A 19,747-nucleotide genomic window follows, 5' to 3' on the forward strand; every position below is an offset into this window, starting at 1 on the left:
GAATAGTGGATTTTGAAGGCACCATCAATGAATGACTTTTGTAATAAAGCAGTATTTTGCCAAAATATTTGCGCAGCTGCTTAGTAAAAGGTTTGGCCATAAATCTACTCACTAGTGCGGCTGAGAACCACAATGATAACCTGACGATATTTTAACTGACATTTCCCTTTAAAGCATTGGATCTGCGATGGAAGAAGGACTGGTATTAGACAGGCGCACTAATTGGACCAAATGCATCTGGAAATGAGATTCAATTAAAACGGATTATTTTTAGAACCAAATTGCAATTCAAAGCCGTTTACTGAAGAGGATGAAATGGATGTTCTCTGTGATTCATGTTCAAAAGCTGCTCTGATAAGTAAGAAAGACCCGTGTATCAGCAGCGTCAGAACTACAATAGGACGACATTAGAAAAGAAGGATTTCTTAATCTTCACATTTCGTTTAGTGGTCTGTGATAAATGCACTTTATATCCAGCTTGTATATATACCAGTCTGGAAGTCTCCCCAAGGGATAGCTGGAATAAACACCCAACGACATTACATAGCAGGATGAGCCAAATTGGACCCTGCGAGCGACTGGAGAGTGCATGGCACCAACCGGTTAAAAGCTTGTGTGTAAATAATGTGTTACATCTAGTTATGAGCGAGCACTACCGTGATCAGGTGCTCGTAACAAGCAGTTGGACGCTCGGGATGGGCGCGACTCGAGTATTGAGCATAATGGAAGTCAATGGGGAATTCAAGCAATTTTCTGGAAGATTTCCCAGAAAAATGCTGGAGTTCCCCATTGACTTCCAATATACTCGGGTTCTCGAGTCGCGACCATCCCAACATCCAACTGCTTGTTATGAGTACCTGAGCATGGTAGTGCTAACTCACCACTAATTACATAGAGTTCACCGGACACTTGCATATTAGTTGAAGCAGCGTCTCTTTTTCTACACATAGTCGGAGCACTGCCTTTTTCCCCTCTCCATTCATATGCACTGTAATGCACCCCTTCCTACCAGAAGTACAGCCTGTAAAGGTGCATCAGAGGCTTCAACCAATCACTAGTGGTCACAAGCACCCTGTCCCCCCTACAACAGTGTCCCTCTCCTTCCCACCAATCATCAGGGGGACAGCCTTCCAAGTATTGCCCAGCCCTGTTCTTAGTACTTTGTCCATCTTTTCCTAAAAGGAAACTTGTCAGGACTTTCGGTTCAGCAAACTAATGACACTTATGAGGCTAGCTCAATACTCATTCTAGGCCACAAATGCTGAGGTAAAAAAAAATAAAATAAAAATCAACTTTGAGTATATAGGAGGTGGTAGCCCGGTGGCTCAGTGGTTAGCACTGCAGTCTGGCAGCGTTCAAATGCCAACAAGGACAACATCAGTAAGGAGTTTGTATGTTATTTGTGTGCATTTCATCCGGGTTCTCCAGTTTCCTTCAACACGCCAAATACATACTGATAGGGAATTTAGATGGTAAGCCCCAATGGGGACGAAAAGGGGAAGCACAGCTCACCACCTAAACCAAAAGGATCCACAGGTGCCCGGATCACTGTGGCTGGAGTCCACGATTACAAGTGAAATTAGATAATTAGATCCAGCATTCCGTTCTTCATAAAATTATAGCTTTATTGATCCATTAAAATTCAATAGTATATACCCTTATGTTCAAATGATCCTATAAAAATATTTTAAACAAAATTCAATAATAAAATGCATAGTCTGAGCCTTAGGCCCCCGCCTGACGCGTTTCAGATCCCAGTCTTTATAGGCCAATGTGACAGTGATGATAATCTCTGCAAAGTGCTATGGAATTAATAGCGCTATATAAAGTGAGCAAATAAATTCCCAGGTATAGCAGCGATTCTTTGTATTATTACCTGCCTAGTGACAGGCCCGAATGTGTCTTTGTTTAGTGCCATGATATCACTTTCGGGGTGCATTCCGACATCTGTATAAATCTCACAAGATCGCAATGCAAGGATGTCCCGACCATGACTGCATCATATATTTCTACGAGGTTGTTACGCTCAGGAAGGTAGACCCGACAGCCAGTCCGTGCATGGCGGTCTGATTTTGGACTGATTTATATGGAAATCTGAATGCACTGTTATTAGCAGCAAGGGAAATCAAGAATGTGGGGTGGGGGTTGAGGGGTGGGATAAGAGGATCTATGCACTTGCTGGGAACTGGCCCATTCTTGATGCACTTGAAGATGAAAATTAATTTACATAATGCATTAAAGTTGATTTCATCATCAAATCATTAGACGTCCACAAGATATCTTTTAACTTGTCATCTATTACCCTAATCAACAATATAGTTTTGTGAACGCTTGTAGTTGTAAAACTCTTGATAGGTTCCTTTTAAATGCTTTTTTTCAAGTTGAATGTATTTTATATGCTAAAAGTCACTTTTGCAATTGGGTTTTCTTCTAGTCTCCTATAGCAGTTGGTTTATTGGTCTACTGGCTGGAGAACAAGTTTTCTGAGAATCCAACAGCGAGTTTGTTCTGAAAACGTGTAACGCTCGAGACCAGTGCAGAAACAGTGAGTGTGAGTAGTGGACCCACTGAACCACAGGGGGACCCGGCTTACCCTTTAGTGGAAGGGGCTTAACCGAGCACCTACCACGAGGCGGACGCCAGGTACCACTTCCAGGGCAGTGACCGTGCCTGTGGTAGCTGACCCCCAAAGCAGGTACAGACATGGGTACAAACAAAGGAGGAGGCAGGTACAGATGGAATGGTTGAGACAGACAGGTATGATGGGCACAGCAGGGATAAATAGGTATGGGTGGGAAGGCAGGTACAGGTGATGGACTTAGGGATAGCAGGACCTTACAACTAACTAGCAGACAGAAAGACTAACAAGAAATGTTGCACAGGCCCATCCCCTAATAGGAGGGTGCCTTAAATACACAGTGCCCCTCAGCCATAGGCTGAGAAGCATTTCCAGGAAATAGTGGATACACTAGAAGATAGGTGCACAGCTGCTAATAGTAAACAAGTTATAACACAATGGATGCTACACAGTGCAGTGATAAGTTCATACAATATAGGAAAAAGAAGACACTGCACATGAAGGGCAAGCACAACCAATATCAATTGTATAAAAAAAAAAAATTACTTTTATTGACTCAATATTTAAAATCCATCGAATAACAGTCCCTGGATGCTTAAAATCCCCAAATATGTACAATAACGCAATACTCAAAAACCTGGCCGAAGCAGGCAAGGATATTATATAGAGTACATAAGTAAGGTGAGAACAAATAATCCAATAAAAGGGTGCATATGTATACAGGTGATGCAACCCTTTATAACATTGTATGCATTTTGAGAAATAGCGCGCTGGCCCTTTAAGAGGAGAGCCGGTGTGCGTGCGTGCAAGCCCTGAGTGCATTCCCGGGGAGCCTGTGCAGCATACGCAGGGCCAGGATTCAGAGTGAGGCAGATAAGCGCATGGGCGGCCGCGGAGCGAACATAAAGCGGCAGTGGTGGGGAGAAAGTCAGCGTCACTGCTGGGACGCCGGAGCTACAAAGTGTTTTAAATTGTTATCTTTTCATGAGTTCATCTTGAAGAATACCCATCATTTTCTGTTTTTTCTCTCATAAATTAATAATTCAGGCATAAATAAGAAACATTGTAATATATCTTTTCAGAAAAACATGCTTTCTCTTTTTCGTTTTAACATGAAGAGCCTGAATCATGAAGAGGGGGGTGAGGATATGGGCAGGGGGTCAGATGCTACTAAATATGAGGAGGCATATATATGCCTCTTGATGACTCAAGAACAATGTACGAGTAGTGTGCACCTCTGTACGCGCCTTTCCACAAACCCTTCACCAGTCTGCTTTGGCTTAGCAAAGCTTTGGCACTCGTCAAATTAATGGCATGGCCCCACGCTGCTCCGGCACATTGTCTGAACTGGGTGAAAATGGCGGGAGAATGCCAAAAGTCACATGATTTTTAGCACAGCCTCTAGTTGCAACTAAATCACGTGACTTTTCAAAACATTTTAAAGAAGAAAATTGTTGGAAAAGCTGGATTAAAAATATCACTGTGGGACTAATTACCGCATAACTTTGATGTGATCTGTGGTCAATAAATTGGAAAAAAGATGGTGTTCCGAAAAAGACGGATAAGAGTTACAAACTTTCCGGTCAGATAAAATGCTGGGAAGGAAGGGGTTAAAAACAGCACGCTGCCATACAGAAGATCATTCAGAGTTCATTGAAGACAAGGTGATTTTTATTCTACGCGTCTCAGTGCAAATGCTCCTTCAGGACGAAAAAAAAAAAAATAAAAACATTTTTTTTTCTCTGTTACTTTGTGAATAACTGATTTCAGCTTGATCTGTTTTTTTTAACATTGAAGTCTATGGAAAATGGATCCAATAATAAGATTCATTTTTCCTCATTTGTAAAGAATCCGTATTTTTTTTTTTTTACTGGATCAGATTCAAATAGAAGATAAAGAATCAGTTAATGGATCTGTTCTCCATAAACTCAAATATTAAAGAACATATCGAGCTGATTAGTCAGTTCTTTAAAAAGTGATAAAGATAGTTGTGACTACACGTTTGTCGGCAGCAGATTGCTGAACATATGAACTCAGCCTTTGAGGAGTTTTCCGGTTTCAAAAAACCTTCTCCCCTCCTACCGTGATTCTATTACAAGACCAAGCTGAAATTGGAGTTCAATGATCGGATCTGTGGGTGAAAAAATAAAAAATAAAATATATAAAAAAATAATAAAAATAAAAAATATAATATAAAAAAGGTTAAAAGATTTACAAAATAAATTGAAATAATGCTCCACGAAAATTATTGTAGCACTATAGATCCATTGTAGTATAACGTAAAGTGTGTGTTATCTGCGCTTTCCTGATCAACCCTCTCAGCTAAAGGAACAAGAATCTGCAGAGCTATGGAAAACCCATCATCACGATGAGTTGTGTCACATCTGAATACCGGACACTGATTGCTTACTGAACTGCAACTCATTTAGTGGTGGATTATGAAAAGTGTAACTGAGGTGTAACTGAGCAACACTAAGCTTTGACATTCCAGTAATTACGCTTGAAATCCTATCCAGTGTTACCCGATTCCCCTGCGACAGTGTAAGAAAAAAAAGCATCCATTTTTCATCCATAAAAATTGAACAATTTTTCTTCCGTATTTTTAGCAATTTCCCATTCGAATGTCTGTTTTTGACATCCCTTTAGGCATCTGTGTGAACTAAGGTTTTAAAAATTATACAGATATCCACATTAAATTGCACAGGTCTACAAGGGTAAAATTGCTTGAAAAGAAGTGAGATATAGATTTTTTTAAAAATGAAATACGTAAAAATATTAAAAAAATTCCATCGCGTACAGTCTTTTCACAAACACTGACTCCATAGGCTTTGTCCCGTACCATACTTTGACCCCACCTTTGGTGGATGGTTTTGGGGTCATTAGATTGGTTAGAAATTTGTAGACGCTTAAAAGGAATGTGACAAAGATTTTCACGCTAGACCCAATAAGCCACAGCTTTTTTCACAGCTCGAATTAAAGGGAACTTGTTGGGTGCAATATGCACCAGAACCACGAGCAGTTCTGGGTGCATATTGCTAATCCCTGCCTAACTGTCCCTGTATCTAGTAGCATAGATAAAAGGATTCATTAGAAAAAGTATTTCTAAAGATCTGTTATCGTATGCTAATGAGCAAGAGAGACTAGTCCCCTGGGCGTTGCTTCCCTTGCTATTCAGCTCCATTAGTATATTAGTACGCCTCTGTGGGTGTGCCAACATGCTAATGAATGTGCAGCATCAGAGGATGATCTTGCTCACCTCTCCAAGGCCATTGCTGCATCGACTCTGGATTTCAGCTCAGTGCGCACTACTTTAGTTTGCAGCCAGGACACGTACACCAGGCTTCATAGTACGCATGACCGAAACTCAGAGGTCATGAGCACTGACCCGAAATCCATTGTCGGGTGGCAATGGCAGCGGAGAGGCGAGTGACATCATCTTCTGACGCTGGCATGTTAGTACACCCACAGGGACGGACTAACATGCTAATTGAGCCAACTAGCCAGGGGAACTAACGCCCAGAGGACTAGTCCCCGCGCTCATTAGCTTACAACAGAAGATCTCTAGAAATACTTTTTCTAAAGATCTTTGTATCTATGCTAGAATATACAAGGACGGTTAGACAGGGATTAGCAATATGCACCCAGAACTGCTCATGGTTCTGGGTGCATATTGGACCTGACAGGTTCCCTTTAAATGACTTAGTCAGGGACGTGGATCTTCTTAAACACTCAGCTGAATCTGTAGGCTCTAGACTAAAGGAAAGGAACCTGCTACTTCCTGGTACCTGTTTTCATGGTAAAGAAGCAGAGAAAATAAGACGGTGCTATGATGTATTGCAGTGACGTTCCTTGGCTGATGAAAATTTTTTACATTGAGTACAATGTGAGCGAGTGCAGACTTTATTGATTCATCCCCCAAAAAAGTTTGAAAATTGCTACTGCACAATGTCAGCAAGTATGCTTCAGTGCCTGTAGGGCATTCTGTGCACTTGAAGGAAAGCTATGACAATTTCAAACTTTATTCTCAAGAAACTTATCTAAGAGGATCAAGGATGGTCAATATGTGATCTAAAAGTTCTCTGTTTGCTTCTTGAGCAGCAAGGAGTATACATGAAATACCCATGCTTCTTTTTTGTCAATGGGACAGCCAGGATAGGACTAGACACTGGAGCCAAAAAAGTTGGCCAACGAGAACATCTTTGTAACCTGAACTCAAGAACTTAAGAACTTACACGCTACGATTTCGTTAATGTTTTATTGTCGGGGTCACGTTGTTAGTGACGCACATCCGGCGTCATTAACGATATCGCAGTGTGTGACACTTACCAGCGACCTTGAGCAACCTCAAAAATGGTGAAAATCGTTCACCATGGAGAGGTTGTTCCAAAACCGAAAATCGGCAATGGTTGATCATCGATGTTGTTCGTCGCTCCTGCGGCAGCACACATCGCTGTGTGTGACACCGCAGGAGCGAGGCCGCAATGCGGAAGGAAGGAGGTGGGCGGGATGTTACGTCCCGCTCATCTCCGCCCCTCCGCTTTGATTGGCTGGCCGCTTAGTGACATCGCTGTAATGCCAAACGTCCCTCCCTCTTGAGGGAGGGATTGTTCGGCAGTCACAGCGACGATGACGACCAGGTAAGTGTGTGTGACGCTCCCGGCAGCGAACACACGATATCGCACACACGATGGGGGAGGGTGCTTACACGCTCGATATCGCTAGCAATTGCTAGCAATATTGTAGCGTGTAAAGCCCGCTATAGTTGCCGGAAGTTTGGTTGATGCCACTAAAGTTCTTCTGCCACAACTCTACATTAAGCTTGGACTGGTGAAGCAGTTTGGGAAAGCTTTACAGAAAGAACGAGAGACTTTTAAGTACCTGTGTACCACGTTTCAGGGACTGTCCGAAGCAAAACTGAAGGAAGGCATTTTTGTGGGTCCAGATATTTGAAAACTAATGAAGGATGGTGTGACTGAAATAAAACTAAAAGCTGTTGAGAAAAGGACTTTGGGTTCTTTTAATGAAGTTGTGAAGAAATTTCTAGGTTAACAAGAAGGATCCAAAATGCAAGTCCATCGTGGAGAACATGCTGAAACGTTTCAAAGCCTTGCGTTGTCTGATGAATTTGAAGTTACATTTTTTTACATTCGCATTTGGACTATTTTCCTAAAAACCTTGGTGCTATTAGCGATGAGCAAAGAGAAAGATTTCAGCAGTCTATCAAGGAGGTGGAACGACAATACCAAGGTAGATGAAACATGATGGGGGATTAGTGATTGGTATTTCACAGAGAAGGCCTTCTATAAGACAAAAAGGCATCAAGAGAAATTTTGCTGAAAGAAGGAAAAAGGTACAAAAATGTATTTCCACTAAAGTTGCAGAATGATTGGTCAATAAACCTTTACATAAAATATCGTGAACATTTTTGTCCACAATAATGATTTTTCTTGTTTAACTCGCTTGTGCGTAATTAAGCATGTGTTCTGTGCAAAATCCATACGTCATGTTTAAAAATAGAAATTCTTTTTAATTCAGGGAATACGAAAACAACAGTCATAGGATTTGTAACCATTGTCATAAACCCAAAATTTGCATACCTGTGTTATTACACTGGATCCATTAAAAAACAGATGCTATACGGTTGACGTCTGCATGGCATCCTATTTTTTGCGCACCTGTGATGAATCTCATCTGAAAAACATCAGCCCACGCTGGGACCATGCCTGCCTTTTATATGGACAGCATGTGTGTGAATGTACCCTTAGGCGCTATTTATTCACCAGAACACATGCGACATTTCCCCCATTACTGGTCTTACCCCTATGGCTATGTTCACACATATTATCTTGGCATCAGGCACGATCCGGCAAAAAAATGAAAAAACGATTCTGGCATCTTGCCGCCGGATCCATTTTTCCCCAATAGACTTTCCTTAGTGTCGGATGGCCTTGCGTTTCATCCGGTTTTTGCTTGTCCGGAGGCCGAATGAAACGTTAAAGTGAATTTTTTTGTGTCCGGTTAAAAAAAAAAAAAAAAAAAAAAAAAAAAAGATTGCACCGGATCCAGCGCCATACGGCGTGTTTTATAATGGAAGACTATGGACGCCGGATCCAGCGTAATGCGGCAAAAAAAACAGATCTGGCCGCCGGATCAGTTTTTTTGAACTGAGCATGCTCAGTATCACACCGGATCTGTCAAATAACTGAAGGAACTGATGGAAAAAACTGATGCAACTGATCCGTTTTTTCGCCGGATCCGTCGCATCAGTTTTTTCGCCGGATCGTGCCTGATGCCAAAAAAACTGATGTGTGAACATACGCTCTCTCTCACACCTTGACATTAGCATCAGATGTGCTGAATCACTCCTGAAACACTGTCAGCTTCAAGGTATCATCCGCACAGAAAGCTGCAACACTCCAGTGTGAGAACCATGGCAAATCCTGGGTTAAATACTCACGTTTTCTTTTTTTTTATTGCAATTTTACTGCAGTAGCTGCTTTTTCTGAGAAACCGTTGCAGGATGATTTTCCTGGAAAACTGCAATTTTAATAAAAAGACGGTATGGCGTGATAAGGCATAATAAGGGATAATGGGATTTCATAACATCTCATTCCCCAAAGTGTCGTATCACCCGATAGTAAAACGTACAATAAAAACGCTCTAATTGATGTAATTGAGGATCAGTTTCCTCAAAAATCTCCAAAACATATTGGAAGGCACGTTCTACAGTATAGCGAGATCACTAGTGTAGGTGTAAAAGTCACCACATATGTATCCAACGTCACCATTCTGGGTTACGATATAATGCAGCAAATATATTCAATGGCTTCTGTTATGCTAATGGTAGGATATGGTTTGGCTGCGAAACCTTATTATGTCACATTAATGGTTTCATATGCTGTGGTTGTAGCATTTTTGGTCATAATATTCAGCTATAAGGCCATTCGTTGTGATCCGGAGCCTCACAGCCGGTCAAAGCATTCCGGTCTGTATATTGACCGTGAACCATGGACATCTGTATGCTGAGGGAGAAGCGTCATCTAATGGTCCAACACAAACCCCTTCACAATCCATAACCGGTCTTCACTGTAGCGCTGCCATCAAACAGGTATACAGGAGCTTCCTCACGGTCCATGTAGAAGGCCGGCAAGACCCCTACTTCCATTAGCTATTGGTGTCATTTGATGGAACTGCCCTTTTAAACCCAACTGAGTATCATGTTTGTAATTACATAGGCTGTAAAAACACATTGGATGAAAATGCTGGACCTCTCTCTAACATTTTTGTTTAAAAGCTGCTGAATTTATTGAAGCTTGATAAGACAAAACAGCCGAGATCTCAGGTCTCACAATTCCGAGTAGTCAAAGCAAAACCAACATTACACACAACAAAAGGAAGCGTCTGCAGCCGCTACGCTAGGGTCACCTCTGTAAGTGAGGCTCCATGTCAGTAGAATGACGGACACCATGACTAAATCCTACAGCCCCATAAGTCGGTGATGTATTCCAAGCACCGCTGTTTCCATTATCTGAAAGATCCTTCTCAGCAATGACCTACGGTTTTCTCACACTCTGCGGAACAGAAAACCTGAACTCTGAATGGGGATGTAAGCCCAGCCTAACAAAAAATGTCAGGACCTACACTCAGGTACAAGATTTATTTAAAGGGAAGCTGTCAGGGGTAATATGCACCCAGAATCATGAGCAGTTCTGGGTGCATAGTGTTAATCCCTGGCTAACCATCCCTGTATACACTAGCATAGATAAAGAGATCTTTAGAAAAAGTATTTCGAAAGATCTCTTATCTTATGCTAATGAGCGCAGGGACTAGTCACAAGGGCATTAGTTCCTGCGCTCATTGCGCCCTCTTAGCATGTTAGCACACCCCCAGTGGCGAGCTAACATGTTATTCAATGCCCACTGTCAGCGTCATCATCGGCAGTGACACGCATACCTGTGTCCGTTTCACTGCTTCAGAACGCCGGGCTTAGTCTCTGTGCGCATGATTAGAATGCCCTGGCACTGCCGGTCATGCACACTATGCCAGTTTGAAGCCAGGACGAGTACACCGGCTATTTAATGCTCATGACCGAAAGTTCGGGGATCATGCGCACGGAGTCAAAATCCAGCGTGGTGGCAGCAGAGGTGAGCGCGACCATGCCTCTGTCTCTGCACAATCATTAGCTTGTTAGCACAACCACACAGGCGTGCTCACATGCTGAGGGGCCAACTAGTTAAGGAAACTAATGCCCTTGCGACTAGTCCCCTCGCTCATTAGCATATAAATGAAGGCTCTTTAGAAATACTTTTTCTATAGATCTCTATCTATGCTAGTGTATATATGTATATAAGGACGGTTAGACATGGATTAGGAAGGCACCCAGAACTGCTCGTGGTTCTGGGTGCATATTGCACCTGACAGGTTCACTTTAAATCTACATTTACACAAATATATCAGAGAACTAACAAAATAGCAACTCATTTTGCAAACACAATTGCTGCAATTCTCCATTCTGGAGATTCCCTGCTAAGTTATTTGCACAGAGGAATAGCTGTGGGACGTGTAGGGGGACCAGTCACCCCCACCCTGAAACCTGAGGAGGCCAACAACCGCTATAGGGTACTATAAATGGTAGGTAGGTATCTATAGGGTACTATAAATGGTAGGTGTGCATCTGATGCTGCATTGGAGTCTAGGAAACTTACAGCTGTTCTTGAAAACACAAAACATCTAATGATTAGCAATGAGCGAGCACTACCATGCTCGAGTGCTCAGTCCTCCTAATGAGCAGAGGGCTGCAAGGATGGGCGCGATTTGAATACACGAATATCACGGACGTCAATGGGTAACAAGCATTTTTCCGGAAGGTTTCCAGAGAAATGCTTGAGTCCCCCATTCACGTCCATTATGCTCGTTACTGGAGTCGCACCCACTCAAGAATCCAAGTGCTCGTTATGAGCACCGAGCACCCGAGCATGGTAGTGCTCGCTCATCACCAGTACTGATGATCTAATGAATAATAAACAGACGTCCAATACATTCAGAAATAAAATCATATGGCCAAATATAACTGAAAAGGCTCGGTGATTATAATCACAGCAAGGAACTGTGCGCTCATCACCCGCCCTGCAGCGATGAAATATGATCCTGTCCGGAGGAAGAAGCCCATGAATGACAGTAAAGCGTATCAGGACTTAATCACAAGCACAGTCCTGCAAGCAATGCCGATTTACGGAGAGGAAGTGGCAGAATACAGCATAATCCCAGAAACAGAAAAGACAAGCATGTCAAAATCCACATCTCGTGGCTGGGAATTGTTTCCTGTATCAGCCGGAGTAGGTGCTAATATCAGCAGGAGTCAGCTGATGGCAGGAAGCAGCGCTGGACGTGATCGGTGAAGAAGGCCGCACAGTACGATGAAGCACATGCCTGGGAACACTCGGAGAGCCAGAATTACTGCAAAGAATCTCATCACAACTGTCCTTTACATGATAGAAGTACGGGCAAGATGGGAAATGATCAGGACCGCTAATACCATCATGGCGCTGCGGAGGAAAGATGCCCACTCACTTCTGGCCTATTTGGACGAGCCAATAGTTTGTGAACAAGTGTCTGAAGGAATGTTAGGTCCTGATTATTGCCCCCTATATGCGATCTTCCAGCGAAGAAGCAAAGAGCTTACTGATTGGGTGTGACGATGTTTGATCAGTTATCAGCAGCACATCGTCCTGTGAACACACAATATGGTGCTGTATGGGGGCATTGCAATTGGATCACAATCGTTCTGTCCCCATCACTATTTTATCAGCCTGTATAAACAGGCCAGTAACCAGCCAGTATTACATAGATCAACAGACGTTAAGGACCTGGATCAGCCAGTCTAAATGAGCCATTCGACTCTAGCTTTCAGGCTCCAATGTCAATGGGAACTGTCTTAAGGGGAATCTGTCAGTAGGTTTTTGCTATGAAAGCTGAAGACAGCATGCTGCAAAGGTTAAAACGTAGAAGTCACGGATGCCTGTCTTGTGAAGGTCTGATCTGTTGTTTATTTGCAGTTTGTTTAACCAGCAGGACTTATCACTGCTCAGACTACATAGTCACGCACATGGCAGTCCGGCACGACCCCTCTGCTGACTGACACTTTACTATCAATGTACAATCTCTATAGAGAGGCTGGTGTGGGTGGGGGCAGCTCTCTCAGCTCTGCTACATGACTAAAAAAAAAATTCTGATTGTGTCAGAACAGCTGCACCCAATAATCTAAGTGATACACCATTAGATTCAGGATCTCTTTGTTCACATCTTGCTGCTCTCAGATGAGGTGTAAAAACCTGCTGACATATTCCCTTTAAGACCATTCAGACTAGTATATCATATGCAAACGAGAGTTCATAAGAAAACCTTGTTCCAAAATGTTGCCACTAATGATGAGTGAGCACTACCATGCTCGGGTGTTCGGAATTCGTAACAACCAGTCAGACACTCAGATGGGCGTGATTCAAGTTCCTTAGTATAATGGAAGTCAAAGGGAAGATCTTCCGGAAAAATAGTCGAGCTCCCCATTGACTTACATTATACTCGGATACTCAAGTCGTGCCTATCTGAGCTTCCAACTGCTTGTTACGAGTATCGAGCACCCAAGCATGGCAGTGCTCGCTCATCACTAGTCACCACATACCATCGGTCATCCTACAAACAAGCAAAATGCTCATTGATTGGATAGTCAAATAATTTATGATGGAACAAAAATTAAATTCAGCTGCCAAGAGAATGATCGCATTAAGGATCATTCTTCTCCCAGCAGTTAATGTGAGAAATTGCACTCCTATATAGGACAAACGTGACCCATGCACAGGGGCTCTACTGTCACCCAGCAGGATCAGACTGCAGTTAGGGAAGATGTTCCACATGTCTATGAGGAGGCTGATAAAATTACAGAACTGAGGCTTTTAAAATGCGTTTCCACTTGTAGGGCAATGTAATGCAACAAATAAGGAACTGCAGTTAAGATTTTCCCTAATTAGCCAAGTCGCTACAGTGGTTACTCAGGACCATGGAAAATCGCTGTTGACTGCCATTTGAAGCAGCCTTTACTAAATGACTATTGGGATGAGAATCAGTCAAAAAGAGGTGCAGATTAAGAAACTCAAAGTGAGGAGGTACTCCGGCACAAGACGTCCATGCAGACAAATTGTTAAAGATTAAAAATCTTAATCGTTTCAGTTGATTATGACTAAAGACCCAGCGTCTGAAACGCGTCAAACATAGGAAATTTTATCCTCACTATGTTTTTTATCTATTAGGAATTAAAGATTTTTTTTTAATCTTTAACAATTTCTGTCTGCATGGACGTTTTGTGCCGGAGCACCTCCTCACTTTGATTGTCTACAGCCTCCCTTGTTCTACTGAGCACCGTCCAGGAGCTTTCATCCAGCTGAATTTACAACAAACTGGTAAGCTGAAAACCCCTTTTTTTCCATAGATTAAGAAACACAGGCCCAAAGAAGAATTGATCAGTCGTTCTCACTGTCCTGCCGACGTCCTCCTCATTTACACAATGCAGAGGAAAAACGTCATTACTCGGCCTCCACTGAAATCAATGGATTAAGCAGAGTCATCCTGGAATAAAGGCTTTTCATAGAGAACCACAAACTAGGGGCAAATATATAAAAACACGTCGTATTAGGAACAATAGAAAGGGGTTCTCTAAATCAGAGAATATCTGTAAGAAAACAGACTTTCTAGTCTGCACTGGGGTGTGTAGTGAGGTCCAGACTGCGGAGAGCCCACCTGTAGAGCCAAGGTGAGGCAGACATCCAGCTCCTTACTACCCTGTAGAGGCAAGGTGAGGCAGACACCCAGCACCTTACTACCCTGTAGAGCCAAGGTGAGGCAGACATCCAGCACCTTACTACCCTGTAGAGCCAAGGAGAGGCAGACATCCAGCACCTTACTACCCTGTAGAGCCAAGGAGAGGCAGACATCCAGCACCTTACTACCCTGTAGAGCCAAGGTGAGGCAGACACCCAGCACCTTACTACCCTGTAGAGCCAAGGTGAGGCAGACACCCAGCACCTTACTACCCTGTAGAGCCAAGGAGAGGCAGACATCCAGCACCTTACTACCCTGTAGAGCCAAGGAGAGGCAGACATCCAGCACCTTACTACCCTGTAGAGCCAAGGAGAGGCAGACACCCAGCACCTTACTACCCTGTAGAGCCAAGGAGAGGCAGACACCCAGCACCTTACTACCCTGTAGAGCCAAGGAGAGGCAGACACCCAGCACCTTACTACCCTGTAGAGCCAAGGAGAGGCAGACATCCAGCACCTTACTACCCTGTAGAGCCAAGGAGAGGCAGACATCCAGCACCTTACTACCCTGTAGAGCCAAGGAGAGGCAGACATCCAGCACCTTACTACCCTGTAGAGCCAAGGAGAGGCAGACACCCAGCACCTTACTACCCTGTAGAGCCAAGGAGAGGCAGACACCCAGCACCTTACTACCCTGTAGAGCCAAGGAGAGGCAGACACCCAGCACCTTACTACCCTGTAGAGCCAAGGAGAGGCAGACACCCAGCACCTTACTACCCTGTAGAGCCAAGGAGAGGCAGACATCCAGCACCTTACTACCCTGTAGAGCCAAGGAGAGGCAGACATCCAGCACCTTACTACCCTGTAGAGCCAAGGAGAGGCAGACATCCAGCACCTTACTACCCTGTAGAGCCAAGGAGAGGCAGACATCCAGCACCTTACTACCCTGTAGAGCCAAGGAGAGGCAGACACCCAGCACCTTACTACCCTGTAGAGCCAAGGTGAGGCAGACACCCAGCACCTTACTACCCTGTAGAGCCAAGGTGAGGCAGACACCCAGCACCTTACTACCCTGTAGAGCCAAGGTGAGGCAGACATCCAGCACCTTACTACCCTGTAGAGCCAAGGTGAGGCAGACACCCAGCACCTTACTACCCTGTAGAGCCAAGGTGAGGCAGACACCCAGCACCTTACTACCCTGTAGAGCCAAGGTGAGGCAGACATCCAGCACCTTACTACCCTGTAGAGCCAAGGTGAGGCAGACATCCAGCACCTTACTACCCTGTAGAGCCAAGGTGAGGCAGACATCCAGCACCTTACTACCCTGTAGAGCCAAGGTGAGGCAGACACCCAGCACCTTACTACCCTGTAGAGCCAAGGTGAGGCAGACATCCAGCACCTTACTACCCTGTAAAGCCAAGGAGAGGCAGACATCCAGCACCTTACTACCCTGTAGAGCCAAGGAGAGGCAGACATCCAGCACCTTACTACCCTGTAGAGCCAAGGAGAGGCAGACATCCAGCACCTTACTACCCTGTAGAGCCAAGGAGAGGCAGACACCCAGCACCTTACTACCCTGTAGAGCCAAGGTGAGGCAGACACCCAGCACCTTACTACCCTGTAGAGCCAAGGTGAGGCAGACACCCAGCACCTTACTACCCTGTAGAGCCAAGGTGAGGCAGACATCCAGCACCTTACTACCCTGTAGAGCCAAGGTGAGGCAGACACCCAGCACCTTACTACCCTGTAGAGCCAAGGTGAGGCAGACACCCAGCACCTTACTACCCTGTAGAGCCAAGGTGAGGCAGACATCCAGCACCTTACTACCCTGTAGAGCCAAGGTGAGGCAGACATCCAGCACCTTACTACCCTGTAGAGCCAAGGTGAGGCAGACATCCAGCACCTTACTACCCTGTAGAGCCAAGGTGAGGCAGACACCCAGCACCTTACTACCCTGTAGAGCCAAGGTGAGGCAGACACCCAGCACCTTACTACAACTACTGGGAAGACAGTGGTTTAATTATCTTACTAGTTCAGCATCAGAGGGGTAAAGTGACGGACACCGTACTAATAGTTCTCTTGTCCTAAATATTCTTGAATGCGTTCTCTACTGAAATGTGTAATATTATTGAAAAGAGTCATTAAAAGGTTCTATCAAATCACAAGTATAGGCCATTCATATTCTGACTGGTGGACTGGGAACTGCTGCGGAAACCAAAAATTAAAGGATAAAATGTCCATCCATTTGGCAGTTCTGCGCATATTTCATTCTGAGGATGGCGGTATACCAGCATTATGCCATGGCCTATCATGGGTGAGATGGGAAAACTGGAAGGAGCACCTGTCACCAGTTCTGTCATGTACGTTTTAGGAAACTCTTCCATTCTCCATGAACTAATTCACTTAATACTGACTGGATGCTACAATTCACCCCATCCACACACGTCCCTGCACAATTCAGCTCTCATTGGCAACTGTATTCAGTTAGATTATACAATTCCAGGAGGAGTATCAGAGGAACGGCACAATGTAGAGTTCCAAGACATGCGTATAGAAATGTACCCTGATAGTATGGCCTCTCGAGGAGCTCCATTCATTGTGGCAGATCTGGCCGTTTCCTTGTTCCTGCCCACTGCTCCTCCTTAATCTGCAGTTTGGCAATAATTTGGGGCAGATTAGCTCCTACAGAACCTAATGGACTGCTCTGTGCCCGTCACATAACTTATCTCTGGCAAGTTGGTACTGTACGTGGAAACAGAGGAAAACAGCCACCTCAACATATTCACCTTATTTTCTAAAAATCTGGCGGTGGAGAATCCCTATATGTATCTGCCAACAAACAGTCTGGAAAGCCACAGGAAAAACAAGCCACAAGGGGCATCTGTGCCAGCGTGCCCAGTTACTGTACACCTCCACACTGCCAGCGGATCAGGGACACATAATGAGACTACGTGAATGGTGCTGCCCACAAGCCAGTGCCACCACTGCATGCAGTGCTAGGTGCCGATTCTGGATCACCACATAGGTAAACTAAAAAAGGCAGCAGCAACACAAGAACACGTCATTCATTAGTTTATGATTAATATCTTTTCTTTCTACTTTTTCATACAGGTCACAGAGGAGGGCATGCTGACCGCATCGGAGGCAAGGGCGGGGGACGACCGAATCAGGGGCAGAGGAGGTTGGTGTGTTAACTATGTTGATTGAGGCCATCAAAAGTAATGGGCACCGACCATAATGGGGGTCTGGGGGTGCTGACAGTATCGGGGGATGCCAGAGGCAGGGTGCCAACCGTACTGGGGGCAGGGGGTGCTGTCTATATCGGGGATGGGGGTGTATTGGGTGCCAACCATAACGAGAGCACCGATCGCACCTGGGGCTGAGGGATACAGGGGGTGCTGACCGCACCGGAGGCAGGGAGTGCCAACCATACCGGATGTGCTGACCGCACCGGAGGCAGGGAGTGCCAACCATACCGGATGTGCTGACCGCACCGGAGGCAGGGAGTGCCAACCATACCGGATGTGCTGACCGCACCGGAGGCAGGGAGTGCCAACCATACCGGATGTGCTGACCGCACCGGAGGCAGGGAGTGCCAACCATACCGGATGTGCTGACCGCACCGGAGGCAGGGAGAGCCAACCATACCGGATGTGCTGACCGCACCGGAGGCAGGGAGAGCCAACCATACCGGATGTGCTGACCGCACCGGAGGCAGGGAGAGCCAACCATACCGGATGTGCTGACCGCACCGGAGGCAGGGAGAGCCAACCATACCGGATGTGCTGACCGCACCGGAGGCAGGGAGAGCCAACCATACCGGATGTGCTGACCGCACCGGAGGCAGGGAGAGCCAACCATACCGGATGTGCTGACCGCACCGGAGGCAGGGAGAGCCAACCATACCGGATGTGCTGACCGCACCGGAGGCAGGGAGAGCCAACCATACCGGATGTGCTGACCGCACCGGAGGCAGGGAGTGCCAACCATACCGGATGTGCTGACCGCACCGGAGGCAGGGAGTGCCAACCATACCGGATGTGCTGACCGCACCGGAGGCAGGGAGAGCCAACCATACCGGATGTGCTGACCGCACCGGAGGCAGGGAGAGCCAACCATACCGGATGTGCTGACCGCACCGGAGGCAGGGAGAGCCAACTATACCGGATGTGCTGACCGCACCGGAGGCAGGGAGAGCCAACCATACCGGATGCGCTGACCGCACCGGAGGCAGGGAGAGCCAACCATACCGGATGCGCTGACCGCACCGGAGGCAGGGAGTGCCAACCATACCGGATGCGCTGACCGCACCGGAGGCAGGGAGTGCCAACCATACCGGATGCGCTGACCGCACTGAAGGCAGGGAGTGCTGGGGGTGGGGTGCCAACCGTACTGGGGTTGGGGGGTGCTGACCATATCTGGGGTAGGGATGTCTGGGGTGCCAATCATAACGGAGATGGGGGTGCCAACTGTGTTGGGGGCATACCAGGCATGCTGACCGTACTGGGGGTGCCCACCACATCAGGGGTGGAAGTGTTGAGGGCAGAGGGTGTTGTGGGGTGCCCACCGTTTCGGGGTGGGGGTGCTAGGCATAGTAGGGGCAGTGGTCCAGTCTCTGCATACAGTAGCGCACAGTGATGCATCACCTTGTATCATCAGTCTCCCCAAACGCAGCTTATCACGTGACCCGCACACACCGCACCTATGTACCTGCACATACAGTAGAGCGCGGCACGTTACCAGGGCTCCGGTCCCGCCCCTTCCCGGCTCCGGGGGCGCGCACTGCCTCCTCCTCCTTCCCTGACTGCGCGGTTATCACTGGGCGGGAGTGGCAACTCTTCCCTGGCGTCTATTACTCCTCCGTTTTCTCTGCCTGACTCAAAGCCTGGCACTGGACGCCGCCATGTTTACTCCCCTCCCCGGTGCTCCAGTCCACAGCGCAGTGGCAGCAGCGCGCGTGCGCACTCCGCACACTTGCTCTTCCCACTCCCCAGTACCTGTCAGGCGCCTGTCAGCTGACTGCCTGTGTCTGACGTGTATGACAGCAGGAAGTGTCGGCCGCAGCCATTTTTAATATGGGCAGAGCGTTAGGTAATGATTCAGTGGGAGACTAGACCAGAGAATAACGGAGCCGTAGAGGAATATCAGAACCAGCAGCAAAGTGGAAAACTTTTGTCTAATTAAAACGTATCTAATAAGGGCGAGGTCCCAGTCACACCGAGGGGGAAACTAAAGGCGAAAAGTTGCAACAAATCAGATCGCTGCTTCCATTCTCCAACATGCCCGTGAAAATGAAAGCTGGAATCTTACTGGTTGCACTCGTCTCTTGCCCCAGTTTTGGGGTCACCTCAGGAAAACA

General features: G+C 46.1%; 1 protein-coding gene across 4 annotated transcripts in view; it reads right to left on the bottom strand.

The window, feature by feature from the left end:
- DNAJC13 (DnaJ heat shock protein family (Hsp40) member C13) overlaps window positions 1–19,325 on the bottom strand; it is a 317,458-nt gene extending 298,133 nt beyond the window's left edge. For 3 of the 4 annotated variants that reach the window (XR_012724354.1, XM_075315202.1, XM_075315201.1), the window contains exon 1: window positions 19,099–19,325. Coding sequence is in view for 2 of the 4 variants with exons in the window: in XM_075315202.1 (XP_075171317.1) it covers window positions 19,099–19,106 (8 nt within the window). In the remaining 2 variants the exon portion in view is untranslated. The remainder of the gene's footprint in view (window positions 1–19,098) is intronic. The other variant, XM_075315203.1, reaches the window with a different exon arrangement.
- Between the last annotated feature and the right edge of the window lie 422 nt (window positions 19,326–19,747).

Source organism: Anomaloglossus baeobatrachus, chromosome 6, assembly GCF_048569485.1.
Source record: "Anomaloglossus baeobatrachus isolate aAnoBae1 chromosome 6, aAnoBae1.hap1, whole genome shotgun sequence".
Classification (NCBI taxonomy): Eukaryota; Metazoa; Chordata; class Amphibia; order Anura; family Aromobatidae; genus Anomaloglossus; species Anomaloglossus baeobatrachus.